Source organism: Numida meleagris, chromosome 1 (genome assembly GCF_002078875.1).
Source record: "Numida meleagris isolate 19003 breed g44 Domestic line chromosome 1, NumMel1.0, whole genome shotgun sequence".
NCBI classification, from domain to species: Eukaryota; Metazoa; Chordata; class Aves; order Galliformes; family Numididae; genus Numida; species Numida meleagris.
In genome coordinates, this window is record NC_034409.1 from 78,762,434 (window position 1) to 78,779,343 (window position 16,910).

At 45.5% G+C, this 16,910-nt stretch overlaps 1 protein-coding gene across 1 annotated transcript in view; it reads left to right on the forward strand.

Annotated features, from left to right (window-relative positions):
• The window catches only part of ARHGAP31 (Rho GTPase activating protein 31), a 57,156-nt gene extending 45,028 nt beyond the window's left edge, over positions 1-12,128 (forward strand). Inside the window, exons 9-12 of the mRNA XM_021398123.1 lie at positions 1,620-1,679; positions 2,351-2,977; positions 3,276-3,580; positions 4,455-12,128. Coding sequence (XP_021253798.1) covers positions 1,620-1,679; positions 2,351-2,977; positions 3,276-3,580; positions 4,455-6,917 — 3,455 coding nt within the window. The 3' untranslated portion in view covers positions 6,918-12,128. The remainder of the gene's footprint in view (positions 1-1,619; positions 1,680-2,350; positions 2,978-3,275; positions 3,581-4,454) is intronic.

Consider the following 16,910-nt stretch of genomic DNA (forward strand, 5'->3'; position numbering starts at 1 on the left):
ATCCTCAAAATTGGGAATTTACTTATTATAAGGAATATGAAGGTGTGATTTTTTACATAATCTCATGACTCCAGGAGCTGGTGTTTGTAGGAACACGACCCAACACTGCAAGACTTATAACAGTTAATATTGATAACATTACCTACCACCATGTGTAAAAGAGTCTAGATCAAATACAAATGTGAAGCCAAATTCTGGATCCAACTCTTTTTGTATCCCTGCCCTCCCCCTGTGTTTTGCATGTACAGATGGCCTCACATAGGGTGCCCATCGCAGACCTCAAAATAGCTCTCCATCCTATTTTGATCATGGGATCACTTTCTCACTTTGATAAGAAATACTCTGTCCCAAAATAGTGCTAGTTCAAGGATGCCCAGGAATGTTGGGAGCCCAGTGATTTTGGGGGCCGAGCCTTTTTGCAAGCACAGTATGACAGGAGGCTGTACATTTTCACGAGCAGTTGCACAAATATGCTGAAGCATGCAGAGATGTAGGCACAGCAGTAGTACAATAAAGCAGTGCTTTAGTGCTGCCATGTTGTATTTTCATGCACTCTCTGCTTACAGCATAATGTGGGGGAAACAAATGAACTTTGTTGAAACTCAGCACATGCTTTCCCACACTTTCTGTCTATGCACAAGTCACATAAAATGTGAGCTCTGCAGCTTAAGTTCTGTTCCTCTGGGAATGCAGTGCCAATGCTCAAGACATCATGGCATATGAATGAGAAAGGTAGCCAGGATTCCAGACGAATGGGAAAGGTAGCTGGAGTTTCTCCTGTGCTCATGTGAAAGTCAGTCCCAGAAGCCTTAATTAAATAAACAAAAGAAGTCCAATGAGCCTGCTCACTTTCTCCCTTACCTACTTTGTGCACCATTGTAAATAGCAAAGTTTGCTCCCAGACGTTTTCCAGAGCCCCATGGATTCTTTTTGGGTTGCCAGAAACTTGCTGTTTGCGCCAGTTGCTTTCCCCTCCATCTCCCCTTTCAGAGCAGTAATAGTCACACGTCTCTAAAACCTCTCAGGAACAGACATGTAGAGCATTTGGTGACAAATGGCAGATAATTTCTGGACGAATACATCCAGTGAGGATGACCAGGGAATAAATTCCTTATTGCTCTCATGAATTTCCTTCAGTGCCTGCTGGAGGCTGGGTGTGCTCATGCCAGCAAGGATCTGTGGGTGGAACACAAAAATAACTGAACATTTACTATAAGGAATGAGAAGTGGGAAGGCATTTATGCCAGTTTAGTGAGCTTTTTAGCCCACACAAGCAATAGCCTGGTGTCACTGGGGAGGGCAACGGTGCATGATGGCTTTGGGGATGTCAAACTGCTACACAGTGGAGGTGGTGTTGACTGGCTGGATTAAGTATAGCTCTCCACATGTCTGGCAGGTGCAAGGCTGTTGTTAGCACTAGCAGATCCCCAGCTGTGTGGACAAGTGTTGTGGGTAGTAAGCTGCATGGTGTACATGCAGAGGGGGAATGCTTGGAAATGGAAAAAAACTTTGATGTCTGTCTGGCATGTCCGTCTATATGCAGCCTTTTTGTTCTTTATGGGCTGAAGCCTGCAAAGCCGTGGGATCTGAAGCCTGTTTCTAAAACTCATTTTCCACAGAAAAAGCAACAATTCGTCCTGCGAAGAGCATGGACTCACTTTGTTCCCTGCCTGTGGAAGGTGAGACATCAATACCCTATGCTGTAAGGATGGATGGTTGCACCTCTGCACTCTCAGCTCTCTCTCCATGCCTGCATGTGATCTGTGTCTTTCCTTATGTCACTGTGCTGCGTATCCTTGTGTGCTCATGCTGCTGACAAATGTCCTCACCCTCCTCTGCATGCGTTTTTAACCCTCAACTGTGCATGCATCTGACAGTTATCGTTGTACCTAGTTATGTCTTCATTAGAAGTGAGATTGCTTTCATTTTGTTCTTGGTTGGTTTGGTGGGCAGAAAGTTCCCATTTATAAGGAAAAATATAAAGAAATGAAAAATACTTGTAATAAACCAATGGAGTCCCAAGCTATGATCTCTGCGGGCAATGCATGCTAGCTGTAGAGTTGGCTGCATTTTATTGGAAGGTGCCTCTAATAAAAATCCTAAAAGATTTCCAGAGGAGGGCACCCTATTCAGTCCTGTCTGCTCAGTGTGAAGGAGGCCACAGGGCTGGAACCTGGAAGTTGTTCAGTGCCCCTCATCCCTCATCCTTCATCCCTCTCACCTCTCTGGGGAAATGTGGATGCTCATGAAGGGCAGAACCCATTCCTGGAGGGATGAAGGAGGGCTCCTAGCAGAGGAAAACTGATGCTGGTTATTTGCTTCTCACTGACTGCCTCATATCCTCCTCTAGGGGAGGATGACAAGAGCAGATTCAAGCGGACAGTGACTACTGGAGGGTTTTTTGTCCCGGTGATGAAAATTCGGACAGGAGGCACAGGCAGCTCATATGACCTCAGCAAGGAGAATGAGTGGGAGCGGGAAGGATCTGCCATGGGAGCCAAAGGAAACTCAGAGCTGAGTGGGGAGAAAGCTCCCTGCCGGACATCGCAAGTGAAGTGCCCCCCTGAGCAGCTGAAAGTCTTCCGGGCAGCGGAAGATGCTGAAAATGAGCAGACTTCCCCCAAAGGTGGCCGCATGTTCTACACCTCTGAAACAGCCTCCAAATCAGGCTTTCCCAGCAGTCTCTTTCCCTTGGAGGCCTCCCCTCGTCACCAGAGGAAAGCACTGAACATCTCGGAGCCCTTCGCTGTCTCTGTCCCCCTCCGGGTGTCTGCAGTCATCAGCACCAACAGCACACCGTGCCGCATACCCACCCGGGACAAGCCTTCCCTCTCCAGCCTGGAGGAACTGTCTTCCCTGGTGCCCGAGAGCCCCAGCCCCTCTACACTGGAAGTTGGGGGCCACATGAAGATGGAGCAGGCCACAGAGAGGAAGGAGAAGCCACCTGGGCCTCTCCTGCCAACGGCAGCATCCAGAGGTAAAAGTGTGTTGGAGTAGTGGAGCTAAAGCTTGGCTGTGGTGGCATTCAACCTGTTCTCATGGCAGAGAAGAAACTAAGCTGTGCCAGGGCAGGCATTGGCAGTCACAGATTGGGTTGGCCCCTGCTGAAGTACCGGGGCTGGGGAGGTGGGTGTCCTCACAGCTTCATCCTGTTCTGCCTGAAGGGATCTCTTCAGCTCTGTTTGTTCTCCTTGGGTCACAAGAGCACCACTTCGTTTCACGCACATGCTTTTGGCCACAAGTACTAACAAAGTTCATTTGTGTTTCTGATCCAGGTTCTCTCCCTGAGGAGCTGGTAGTAGCCAGAAAACCTGAGACCTTAGAAACTGCACAGCCAGCAGCAGAAAATCAGGAGACGTTACATCGGGAGAGCAGCAGCACAAGCAGCCTCCAGCAGTCCTCAGAGCATAGTCCTACTGTGGAACAAGCACCAGCCTCAGAGGTTCATGTGGGGCTGTTCCCTGCAGATAAGACAGAGCAAGAGCGGCTCGAGACGAAGGCCATCTCCCCAGAAGGTGGTTGTGGCCAGCAGGAGATCCAGAAGGCTAAGCCAGAGGAAGGGTCACGCTTAAAGGATGCGGTAAGGAAGAAGTCATGAGAAAAAAATTTGGGAAACAATGTCATGGTGGTGATTGGGAAGCTGTTCATAGTTTCACCGTGTGTCCATAGTCGTGAAAACTTGGTCAATGATCTAGGCTAAGCAGAGTCAAGAGTTGACCTTGCACTGATTTCACTTCTGTCCATTTAAGCACTTGGTGATTTATCTTTGTGCAGCTACCTACTGTCTGCTCTTTGTTTTCTCTTCCTGTAACTATGACTGCAGTCGGTACAATCTGTCAGCTGTGAGACTCTCCAGATGTGAGACTGTCCAGGTGTCTGATACTTTTGACCCAAGGTCTCTGAACTCCTATTTTTGCTGTTCTATTTTATTGTCCTGTACAGCTTGAAAATTTCTTCTTTTATTCCATTTTCTGGACACACTTTTTTCCCCCCTGCTTCCTCTGTATTTCTACCAGACCTTTTTCACCAGGTTTCTTACAGTGGTACTCATCTCAGGACATCTATTTAAAGATCTGTTGGCATATATTCTTAAACAGGTTATATATTCCAGTGTGATTTGGGAATGCAGAACCTTTGGCAAGGCTAAGTGAGGACTGAATGGGAAGAACTGAGAAATAGGCTGAGATATTCCAGTTCTTCATTCACCTCACTTTTCCAGAGCATCTTCCCAGGACTCGTTCTGGCCGCATCTCAGATCTTCTCCATAAACTTCCTTGTTTGTAAATGTATTTCCTTCACTGGATTGGTTACTGTATGTGCGTGTGTTTGTTTCTATAACCATGAGCATGCTTGTCCAGGAGGCTGTCTTTTCTAAGAGACTGTATGAGAAAAATTGAGGGGTATTTGCAGTAAGTTGTGAACTCCCAGGTCATGGCATTTCTTCTGTTTTTCAGACTGAGGAGGATCCTGCAAATGCCCTTGTAGAACCACTGTGGCCAGAGATACAGCATGAACTGAAAATAATCGAACCTGAAGAAGAACTCTTGCTCTTGCCAGCAGCTGTCCCCAAGACAGTTCCAATTTCTGAATCCTCTTCTTCAGTACAAACAAATAATTTTTCCTCTGGTCTAGAGCAATGTTTGACCCTGTCTGAGCAGAAATCTGCAGGCAGAACCCCACAGACCACAACTCAGATGCCTTTATTTGGTGCCACCAACATAGAACGACCAGACAGCCACGAAAACTGCCAGACTGATGTGGCTGCACAGCAGAGCTGTCCTTCAGCTCTACCCAAACTGGGAACTCCTCTGACTAGCATAGCTGTTCCAAAGAACCAACACCCAGTGGTGGAAGACACTATGAGTGAATGTGTCACTCCTCCCCTGGAATGGAATTTTTGTAGTCAACCAGAAGTCAATGAGCTTCCTCCAGGAGATGAATTTTCTCTTTCCAAAGGAGCACATTCAGAATCAGAGAAAGGAAAAGATAGCACCTGCCAGCTGCAGAAGGAAAGTGATGATCATACCAGAGTTCAGACTCAGAGTGAGATGCCTGAGATAGTGACTGCTGACACATTCTCCTCCAAGGCACCGAACGGAGCTGGCATCCAGGAGCTAAAGGAGGGCAGTGTTGTCAGCAGAACTCATGATGCTGGTGACCAGGATGATGAGGAAAACTGGACAGATAATGTGCAGAGCTTAGAACTTGTGGAGCCATGGGAGGATCACCAGTGGGTCACAAGCCCACTCCACTCTCCAACCTTTAAGGACATTCAGGAGAAGACGATACCGGAGTTTCAGCCACAAGATCAGAGATCAGAGGCAGGCCTTTCTCTTAGACCACGATTCAGTCGCAGCCTCTCCCTGGATAGTAAAGATACAGTGATGAGTTTGTGGACTATCCCATTCTCTTTCATAGATGCCCCTGAACAGCAGCAGCCTTGCAGTGACATTTTGCCAGTGGCTCACGAGCTGCCCAAAACACAGCCCATCTCCCCGTCTAGTCTGGGCAAAGCTAAGCAAGATGAGAATAGTATGAGTCTTGCAGAAGAACCCCTGAAAACTGATGAGTTGAGATATCCCATCAGCAGGGAGGAAACGCCAGCTAAGCAAGAAGAACCCTCCAGAATCCCTCTTCCAGAGCCAGAGGGAAAAAAAATGGATGTGAGCAAAGAAAACCCTTGGAGCTCAAAGCTTGAGACATCTTTACCATACCAAAATGCCCCAGACAGTTCTTTACAGGCAAAGATCATGAAGGAGGAGTCATCCAGGTCTCGGGACATTGCCCTGGCAGAAGACACTGTTACCAAAGCGTTGTGGTCTGCCACTGAGTCACTTCTGAGTAATAAAGACGAAGAAACACCTCGTAAAGTGAAAACTAGGCCGTCATCCCTCAACTTGGATTCACTCCTTCCAGCTCCAGATTTCTTAACATTTGAGAGCCTGGCCATGCCTTCTGCCACTGGGAACTTCCTGTATGGGCAGAAGGAAGTGAAAAGCAGTGATTCTGTCCCATCTCTGTCAACTACTTGCCCTGCTGTGGGTAAAGGTGTTTCCTGGCACTCTCCTTTCAGTGCCCACATAGATCTAGATTTGGATTACCTGGCAGTGGCCCATGCCACCACTGGCCGTCGTAACTCTGCCCCTGTCAGTGTGTCAGCAGTCAGGACCTCCTTCATGATTAAGATGTGCCAGGCAAGAGCAGTGCCTGTGATACCACCCAAGATTCAATACACCCAGATCCCCCAGCCCTTGCAGGCTCAAAATTCTGCTCCACAAGTGGAGAAGAAAGAAGCAGAAGCCAAGCAGGCTGGCAGGCAGACTCAACGAGTGGCATGGGGCCACCTGGAGCCCTCCAAGAGCCCACAGACAGAAAAGAAAACCAAAGCGGAGAAAGAAAACAGTGACCCAGCTCAAAAGGACTCAATGTGCCCCTGGCACAGCAGCCTTGGCTCTCCACTGGAGTCATCTCAGTCTAGCCATAACCCTAGCATGGATGCCCCTGTTCTGCGCCGAAAGCGCACTTCCGAGGGGGAGACAGGTGGAGACAACCCACAGTCTTCAAAGATGGAGAGGCCATCAGGGTTCTCCAAGCCTTCCTATAGATCTAGGCCTGGGAGGCCCCAGAGTCTGATTCTTTTCAGTCCCCCTTTCCCCATTATGGACCACCCCTCGTCTTCAGCAGACTCCAGGGTGTTGTTATCACCCATAAGAAGCCCTACTCAGACCTCCTCTTCGAGTCCCATTTGCGGTGATCTGTCTGAAACTTCGCGGACAACACCTGAGGGAGTGACGATGCGGAACAAAATGACCATCCCCAAGAATGGCCAGAGACTAGAGACTTCTACCAGCTGCTTTTACCAGCCACAGAGGCGCTCTGTGATTCTGGATGGACGAAGTGGGAGGCAAATTGAATAGTAACTGCTTCCCTTGCTCCTTTTCCATGGTGGATGGGATGGGAGTGTCTACACCAAGACCAACTCTGTTGCCATTTTGCTGTTGTTATTACTACATTGTGCAACAAGGACCCAATCTTTTACCATTTCCTGCTAGGTATCTTGCTATGGAGGGTCAGTCTTTTGTCTTGCTTTTCCTTCCCTTTCTTATCCCTTTCTAGTCCCTCACTGTCTGCTTTTTTTTGTAAGCAAGTCCCAAGGAATATTCTTTTTGTCTAACAAGCCCTGTGGAAGCGTTATCCTCTCGACAGAAAGCAAAGGAAAAATAAATCTTGGAATAACTACAAAATGGGGCTGGGGAGGGACAGTGTTCTAAAGCACTGCAGCTCAGGATGCAGATAAGGTGAGGAGGTAAGTTAAAATGTTTGGAACCTCTTTCTGTCTTTTCCCTACAGCCAGTCAGTGACCATGCCTATCTATGCCTGCTGTATTCCTTCGACAGTGTAAGTCAGTACTGTAGGAAACTGAGAGTAGCTGAAGAGGAAGGTAAAGCTGGTATAAGCAAGACACAAAAGGTGTGAGACACCCAAGGACGTTCCAGTAGCAAACACACAGCCCAAAGGTGCTGCCTCCAACACTTCTCTTGCATCAAAAACGTGCTCTTTCTAGCATGTGCAAGGTGTGGAATGAAAGCTGAACAGGAAACGCCTAGTTGTCCATTGAATTTTCCAAGTCATGATTATGAGATTTGTTGTACTCAGCCACACCTTCCTTTGATAGGCTAGATTTGTGTGACTGGGGAGTGAGTGTCCAGCCATAGAGACTTCTCAGACTGGTATCAATGGAAGTGAAAATATGGTCATAATGGAGGCCAGTGTCAATTATTTTTGCCATTGCTTAAAGCCAGATGACAGCTCTGCAAATATCTCCAGCTTTGCTACACACAGCAGAGGAAAGCAAGAGGATCTTCTGATCTGCATGTCCTTGGGCTATTGCCCTCTTGCATCCTGACTGACATAATCCTTGACCCTTGGTCTTTCGTTGCCACTGTGTGGCATGTCCCCAGGTGCTTCCTCCTTCAAACTCTCTGTCCTTAGGATTTTACACTGTTTTTATGAGAGCACGGCTGGTTTTCACCTCCCTGCTCCTCAATGCTTTCAAATTGATTGAGGGTATGGTAAGGAGGATGATTTGTGGGACTGCAGAACAGATCACGAACAATATCCTGAGAGGTGGAAGTGAATTAAGCTCTCTCCTGAAGGGCCGTTATCATTACAGGCAAATACATGTTCATATAAGCAATAGCTGCCATGGGAATAGAATTAAAGCTTCCTTTATAAAGCCTCTAAGTTAACTGCAGGCTCATCTGTTGCCTGGTACGTGATAATGGGCAATTGCAAAGCCAGGTACAGTCGGTGCTGTCTCTGCAATTTAAATGCCACTAGTGGCCTCGGAGGAGATGGGATCACAGGCGTTGCTGCCAGCACTGAGATTGTCCTTGTATTGGTGCTTACAGGGACCATCATTCATGTAGAAATCTGAGTTTGTAGATCCTCCATTGTGTATTATGGTCTATAGTCTGAGCGGTATCTGAACATCTGGTAGGAAGTACTATTAGCCACTACAATGAGTATCAGTCAGAATATCCCAGTGGATGTATGATTAGCGCTTTTTTCCTAAAATACTGGCATTTAAAAATTGTTAGCGAACTCAGCCCATGAGATCTTGGTCTGTCCTGAATGTGTCGCTTAATTAGTGTCATTGTGGCTGAAGGGGCCAAAGTCTGTACCGTGCTTTGTCTGCACACTTTGATTGCTAAAGGAGAGAGATGCCAGGGTGCTTTTGAGAAGCTTTCGCATACAGATGCAGAGAATACATCTTCAGCAGAATTTTATCTTGCCAGATATAAAGGGAGTGTGAAAAAACAAGAGGGCTTTTCCCTGTCACAAGTTGCTGTATTTGATCCTCCCCATTGCACTCCTCACTTGTGTATTATGCAATATGAAAAGAAACAGAGCAGAGAACTAAGTCTGTGCTGCCGGTTTTGTCGAGGAAGAATATTAATTCAGACAAGATCCTGGACTTCTTGTTTGGGTCCATGTTGTCTCAGATGTCAGCCTATGCTTTATGTGGGCAAGCTGTGGATGGCAGGTCCAGTATATGCAGCTTCATAATGATCATATTATCTTCCTCCTAGACCATAAAATGCCTGTGCTGCCTGCCATTAAAACCAGGGGACTGCCAGTCCTCCATGTTCCTCATAGTACAGCTCTGTGTTGCATTTACGTGCACCCAAGTGCCTTTCTTACTGCCTTATGGGAAAACTTTTGACGACCATGGCCGGTTAACGGCAAATGACTTGGGAAGGTGTGATACGATGTATTGTGGTAAGGTCTTCCAGAAAGTAAAAGTAATGGAAATGGTGCCCAGATTTTTTGGCGTCAACAAAATAGTTTACTTTGGGCAGGGATTTATATTCTCTCAGTTCCTAGAAGTTTTGACTGCCAAGGCATCTGGAATGGAGCCAGCCAAACTCATAAAATAATGTGTCAAAAGAGAAAGAAAGTGTGATGAAACCTTGGCACCTTAAAACCATTCTTTCTTTTCCTTCTTGATCTTGTATAAGCTGATCTATGAACAAGAAAAGAGATCTGGCAATTTGTATATAATACACTTTTAACAGTGTTCCAGTAAGTAATAGTACTTCTGGCATAATTAGGGAAGTTTCTGCATGAGAAAATTACTGGAAAATTATATGTAATATTAAAGATCAGCCTCACATGAAATCTGTATCCAGATTGTACTTTTAAAAGGTGTTTCAGAACTTGAGCTCAGATTCAGGTCCTGGGTTTTAACTAAGCACAGATTCTGTAATGAGATCTCCATTTTGTAGCTAATTACAGTTTACTCTGTTAACAATTTCAATTCCAGCCTTCAGCTGATGTATCAAACTTCCAAGATCCTAGCCAAGGGGGTGTAACACAATCACACAACGATAGCTTTATGGTCGTAAGTGGGCTTGTATCAAGAGCTGAGATAAACCCCCTTCAGATCCTACGGAGCTGGGAGCACTAGTTTTGTTGCACAGGTGTCACCATCCACAGCTCTAGGCTCAACTTCTGCAGAGTTTCCAACACTTGCAAGTGGGTCCGTGTTGATACTACAGTTGCAGTCAGCTTCAAGACCAGGGCTTGGTAGTTGGACAGAGCCAAAAAACGGAAGCCATCACCCAATGAGTAATGCTGACTGTAGTTGGATCTTCCTGAGAGCCCACATTACTGAGCCATTCCTGAGATCATCCCTAGGGTCAGACCTGATATCATCTTCACATTAGGGCCATTAGGTTGTCCTCTGCAACCCTGCAGTATCAGATTGAACCTGAGACTGGAAGCTCTTCTGAAGTTCAGGGTTTTGCAGTTGTACACTGTGGGTACCAAATTCCTATCTTCCATCATGACTCTTTAAACATGAGGTTTCAAGGAAAGTTTTTTTTTTTTTTTTAATTGTTTCTTGGTTTTGTTTGCTTGGTTTTCTGTGAAGCATTGAGAGGAATAGAACTGTGTAATGGGTGGTGGGCCTGGCCCCATATTTGAAGTTTTGTGTGGGAGCTATGTTGGTTGATTGTTCTCAGCACTGTGGAAAGGACCTTCCTAAGAAGACTGTCATGTCATCTGCAGATTTGCAAGGATTACTTCAGAGGCTCAGGAACATTTAATTTCCCTGAGACTGTGAAGAGTTTGAAGACCTCTCACCAAGTCTGCAGATGGGCAGGTTTGAGTCATGGTGTGATATCACAAAGCCTTTGTGGACTTCTGCTAGTGGGAGATGAGAGGTGGCTAAATTTCACTTATTCTTCCCGTGTAGACAGGGGTTTTGCTCAGCTTCAGGAGTGTAGCTGAGCATGAAATAGTTGAGTGAGCAAAGGTGGGAATTGCCTGATGGAAAAGAGGGTCATGGATAGTGTTAGTCCATGTGGGAGCTGCCTTATTTGAGCAAGGCTAAGCAGAAATGAGTACTCTATTTTACTTATAAACCATATTCCCCTGGGGCTGCCCATCCTATGCTATCACTTCTGAAAGACCGAGGCACTTCTTTTTTCACCTTTAGAGCTTCAGAGGAACCTAGATCTGCATTAGAGGGCATTCATAAAGCCCTGCGACATTTTCCCTCACCCAGAGTTCAAAAGGTGCAATCAAAGTCTTTTTTCTTTCTTTATGAATTCTGAAATGCCTGTAGTGGTGAATATTGTGTTAAATTTATATATATATATATAAAAGAACATTCTATATAAATATATTAAAAAGGAAATGTAATTAAAATGAAGGAATTGTCTAAAGAGAATCCTACACATCTGTGAAACTTGGGCTGATGCATGGAACTGTTTTGTGCAACTTTTCTAGCACTGAAAGCATGAGATCAACTGGCTTTCTTTTGGCTTTCCTTAGAGAAGCTAATTAATTCTGGCTAATCTGTGGTGGGTAGAAGATCTGAATCTGCCTTCCTCAGCGGGATCGTATCCTGGGAGAGGAGGGTTGAAATCAGGGGAGACCAGAGTGCAAAGACTGCCTCAGCTTTCAACCACAAGCTTCTACCCAGTCCTTGAAAACATACCCAATCTACCAGGGCACATATTCCCTTTTGGGCATGCCCAGGTTTTGCAGTTGTACCTTTTGCTTCTCTCCATCTCTAAAAAATAAAATAAGATCTCCAGGGGTGGGGGAGAAGCTGCAGCTGATCCCAATTCTGTTTAGCTTATGCTTGCTCCTAATCATACAAAGACTTGGTGGTAACTAGTTGTGCTCCAAGAAAGGAATGGAAAGCTTGTCACCAAGTTCAACTGGAGATGGAGTGGGACTTTGACAGGCTTGGAAGGAAAGGATGGTAGGAAGCAAAACGCTTCCTAGGGGCTCCATGCAGCAGCCCAGACCTTGGATATTGCTCTTGCAGGCACTGGTCTCCTTCGAAACACTATTTGCTTCCAGGTCAAGGGAAGGATTGGAAATCAGACACTGTGAAAAGGACTGTCCTCATCCCACTGGCTCTGGTTTTTGATTATTTCTCCTGCTAGCCCTGATGGATTGTATTTTTGTTAAGCTTTGTTCTCTGTGTGGACTTGTCTGCCTTTGTGCCTTATTGCTTAAAAAAAAAAAGAGAAAAAAGGAAACATCCACAAAAAAAGATGTTTTGCCAGGTCTCAGCCATGAGATTAAACTGGAGTTTTTATAAAAACAGAGCTGTGCCCTAGTGATGTTTTGAAATATTTTATATCTCCTAGGTTTGGTTTATGAATGCAGTGCTAATGTGTTTGCCTTCCTCTGAGATGGGGTTTGAACCCTTCTCTTATTGTGTGAGTGGCCAGGGCACTGAGCTGTGTTTTTCTTGGTCTGACTGGGGGGTGAATGTTAAGGCCCTGATGATGCATTTTGCTGACTGGGGGCTATGAGGGCTGCAGCTGTTCTGCAGCTCTGAAAATGAAGTGAGGCCTTGGAGACTTCTGTAGAATTAACTTATCTGAAAAGCTTTGAAATTTCCAAGTGTTAAATTCATCTTTTTTTTCCTAGTATTTCGGGCTGATACTTCAGTGATGCACAATCATGACGTCTTGTTATTACAGCTTGTGCAGAATTCCGCTGTCTGCAGTAACGTAGAGCCACAGAGAATAGGGGGACAGAAATACTGTAGAATGCCAGCACTTACAGAGTCAACAAGAGAAGCTGAACAAGAAAAGTTACCATGAAGCCTTTGATGCATCACAGATGCACTTCTGTCAATTTGTAAAGGATAAGCAAGAACTTCACAAAATTATTAAGTTTCCTGATTCTCTGGATTCTTGCAGCATCCTCATCGATTCAGTCTCAGCTCTAGTGTGGAGGTGAATATTATTAGTATGTGTACATAATTCTACCCTAGGGGAAAAAATAAGACAGCAACAAAACAGACAGGAGTTCTTGTGGCTGTAGTGTCAGTGGGCATAGCTGCAGTTTAGCCTGCACTGTGTTCCCCCCCAAATAACAGGAGAATCGTTAGGTTTAATGAAATACATTTTTTTCCTATCAGCAGCTGAACTCAGGACTTGACTCCCTTTCCTACCAATTTCATGACTTCAGTTTCCCTTTAGGAAAATGCCTGGGTTGTGCTTCCTGCTTTCCATGGTAACTAGCACACAAAATGGAACAGAAAACCATGTCTGCTGAACTCTGCAATTGTTGTTGCCTCCAGCCAATTATTAGTGCTATATGAGAAACAGTATTTGTGTATTCATTGTGCCACAAAGCCTAGCAATGACTTGGCAATAAGACAGGAGGAGAATCTCAAACTGCCCCCAGCATTGCTGTTATCAAAATCAAGCAAAAGAGGCACTATAGACCTAGCTGTGCCCCAGTCAGCGCTGTGCCCCACGTGAGTGTGCCTGAACACGCGAAGTGCCTGAACACAGTTTCAGCCAATTCCTTTTGCCTGCTTTCCCATCACTATGGGTCTGAAAGTCTGAGTCAGGACAAATATCTGCACTGGCTGCATTAGAAACACTGTCCGGAACATCTTAGATACTTTCAGAGGAGTCAAAACCAAGATGAAGCAAGTTCCCATACTGATTGTTAACCGGGAGACAAGCTAACCCAGCACCAAAGAGAGCTGTATACTTGTGTCTCATGCACCCTGCTGTGGGAAGCCGGACATGCCACTCCAGTATCCCACTGGTTGGAGCTTGAGGTCAGCTGGCAGCAAAGGGAAGGCAGGCAGCGAGGGAAGGAAATTTATCCCAGTGGGGGAAACTTAGGTCAAGCTGGCACAAGGCAGCAACAAGAACATGACGATAATGCCCAGGATGGAGAAAGGCGGTGAGATCTTGGAGTACATTTTCTTTCTGAGTAGGATCAGTTCGTCAAAAAACACGTCTCATGTGTTTCAGAGTTAAGGGTTAAAAATGAACAGGAGCCACGAAGCTCACACCTGGCCAGGTGCTGATGCCCCCAGAGGTTTGGTAGAACGTGAGTGTTAAAATAAGAGCATTTGGGTCCTTCCATAAGAAAAAAAAGGGTAGCTGCTTTTGCATGTCATGTTTGCAAACTGCAGAGTGAGATAAGTCATATTTTGCATACCTAGTAAATTCACAGGAATTATGTCCTGTACTTTGGGTCCAGATACTTCTTACAACTGGACCTGTTTTCTCACATCTGCTGCAGGGAGCACATATCTCTCTAGCGTTCAAATCCCTTATCTGAAAAGACCAGGAAATATTTGAATTCAGGGAGAGGAAATGACTTCAAAGAAAGCTCAGTAGCTGCTTAATAAACCACAAGGAACAGGAACATGAGAACAACCAGAGCTGGGGAAAGGAGAGTAACACACATGATAATTATTAAAGAGAGAAAGTTTCCAGAAAAGTAAAACCTGAAAAGGAAAAAAAAAAATAACCATAAGCCATAAGATAGGGTTGAACCAGTCTGGAAAATATCAGAAAGTCAGAAAGTGTTTTTTCTTGGTCTTTTATAGACACTGAGGGACATGTGTTAGTGGGCATAGTGGGGGTGGGTTGATGGTTGCTCTTGGCCATCTTAGAGGACTTTTCTAACCTCAATGAGTTTATGATTCTATTATTCTAGGTGACTTCTTTCCCTCCTCCTTTGTAAGAATGAGTTTAGATTAGAAGAAACAAGTGCTCACAAACTGTAGTTGTTTTACCTTCTACTGACTTGGTGCCATCCACAGTACCCCGTGGTGTGCATTGCCTGAAAAATAGAGAGAGATGGAAGGTTTTCATGCTGCACTCGCATTTGATAAGAGCTCCAAGCAGACAGAGCAGCTCACTGCCCATCACTTGGCTCTCTTGCAGAGTTTATCTCCATTAGTGCACGTGCAAGAACTGCTGATGACCTTGCCTGTGCTGGAATTTCACCTTGCGTGCAAGCTCACATACTCAGAAACACCCTCACCTTTTTTTCTGCCGAGGATAAACCCTCAGCAGTCATCCTAAGCTGCTCAGGCAGCGGTCTCTCCTAAAGATGGATTCCACAGATCTCAGGGAGAATTCCTGCAGGAGGTTCCCAGCATACCACACGTTGCACAGGCTTTCCCCAGTTGCTGGAGAGAGCAGGGCTGCCAAGGGGTAGAAGAAGGAGGCTTCATTTATGAGTTTGTTTTAGGTCACGCTTGGTCCCAGTAAGCATTTTTTTGGCACAAGTCCCTCTTGTAAGGAATGCAAAAAATGAAGATGGCAGGACAGTGAGCAGGGTGGGAAATAAATCATCTGAGTCAGAGGATACCGAATGCCACCAACAGCCTGGTGCAGGTTGATGCACTGAGCTGGCAGCTAGACGCAAGCACACAGGGCACTGCGAGCTGAAGAGAAATAGGGCCCGAGAGAGGGCATGCGAAGAGCTTTCATGCAGGTGAAGGACAAGTGAGGGGAAAGGAGGAGTGGAGTAGGAGAGCCTGCTGGAGAAATGGGAACAAAGGCAGGCCTGTGGAGCTCCGTGGCCTGAAGGGATGAAGACCTTCAGCAATGCTGGCTACACTCATTCAATAATTAGAGAGAGTTTTGGGTTTTTTGTGTGCGTGTATCGGAGGTGGGTAGCCAAGATTTGAGACACTTGCTGGCTTAGAGGTCAAGCTGCTCAGTCAAGTGTGAGCAAAGGATATTTCTGAGTGAGACTCGTTTTTCAGAACTGGAATATTGCAGTAAATTAATAATCTAAAAATACAGCTGGGAACTGTGGGAGAATTTAAACATGGATTTTTGCCAGGAGAGAACTGTGAATATTCGCACCTACAGAGAAAAAATACACAGAGCAAATCTGCAAACAAACCACACAACTTCCAGCTGGTGGACTTTTTTTCTTCATGTTTTAGTCCAGAAGTTTTCACATATCTCCACACATTGCCTGCTCCGATGACCAGATTTGTCCACAACCTCCAGCAGAAATCCAAACAGCTGAGAATGAGCAGGATTTCTTTACAAGCCCCAGCCAACACACAAACCTGTTCACCACCATTCCTATCATGGGCTCCATCCCTTCCTCACCCTCCCCTGGCATCCCAGGTAGGGAACTTGTAGAGATTGGGATCAGCCTTCAGAAGCTGAAAAAACAGAAAAAGTTGTGCAGGATCTTTCAAAATCCTGCTCAGCATCTTTCTTCTCCCACCTTAGTTTGGGCAGCCAAAGCTGGGTTTTTCTGGTTGAACTGTAGCATGCTTGGCACTTCTGCATAGATCCACCATTGCAGAGACCACTGGTTCATTACAACTTCTATTTTTTTCTTTGTAAACTCTAAATCATAATCTGCCAACTGAGCTAAAGGCCCAAAAAGTAAAAGGTAAACTCGACGAACCCAAACCCAAACTGGCTTAAACTGCCATTTGTGCCATAGGTCAGTAGTATCATTTTCAGCTGGTTGGAGCAGTTAATATTTCAGAGCTGTATTCAAAGTAGTCTCAGTTTCTCTTCTCCTATAAAATCTTGAGATATTTTCTCTATTTTGAGAGCTGTGCTATAAACACAGCACATTTATATGTTGCAAGAATAAAGAGACTTCTAGGTCTGAAGCAAAAGACCAGAAGAGGAAATAATATTTGAAATTACCTGCCACTGTGGACTTAAAAGTTTTCTGTATCTCCAGCCACATCCATATGCAGAAATCTCTAGCATGTTCCATACCTGAACATGCTGCTTATTTCCAGAGCTACTTGGCCTGCAGGAATACCTCAAGCAGGAGATCTGTAGGCAAGTGAGCAGCTCTCCACAAAGCTGCTATGTCTGAGAAGGTTTTGGAGGGATTTGCCCAAGGAAGGACAGAGGCAGTGTGCTGTCCCTCCTCCCCCATTCCTCTTCTCTCTGCTGTTGCAGTAGGTAGGGATTTGCAGTTCACAAGAAGGAGCATTCAAGCAAGTCTTTGCTAGTACCGCTTAAATAAATCTTTGGATTTATTTAGATCTAGGTGCTGTTGCAGCTGGCGGTTACATACACACAAACAAACAAATAAGCAGACAAGACATTTATAAAACAAACCCAAATCAC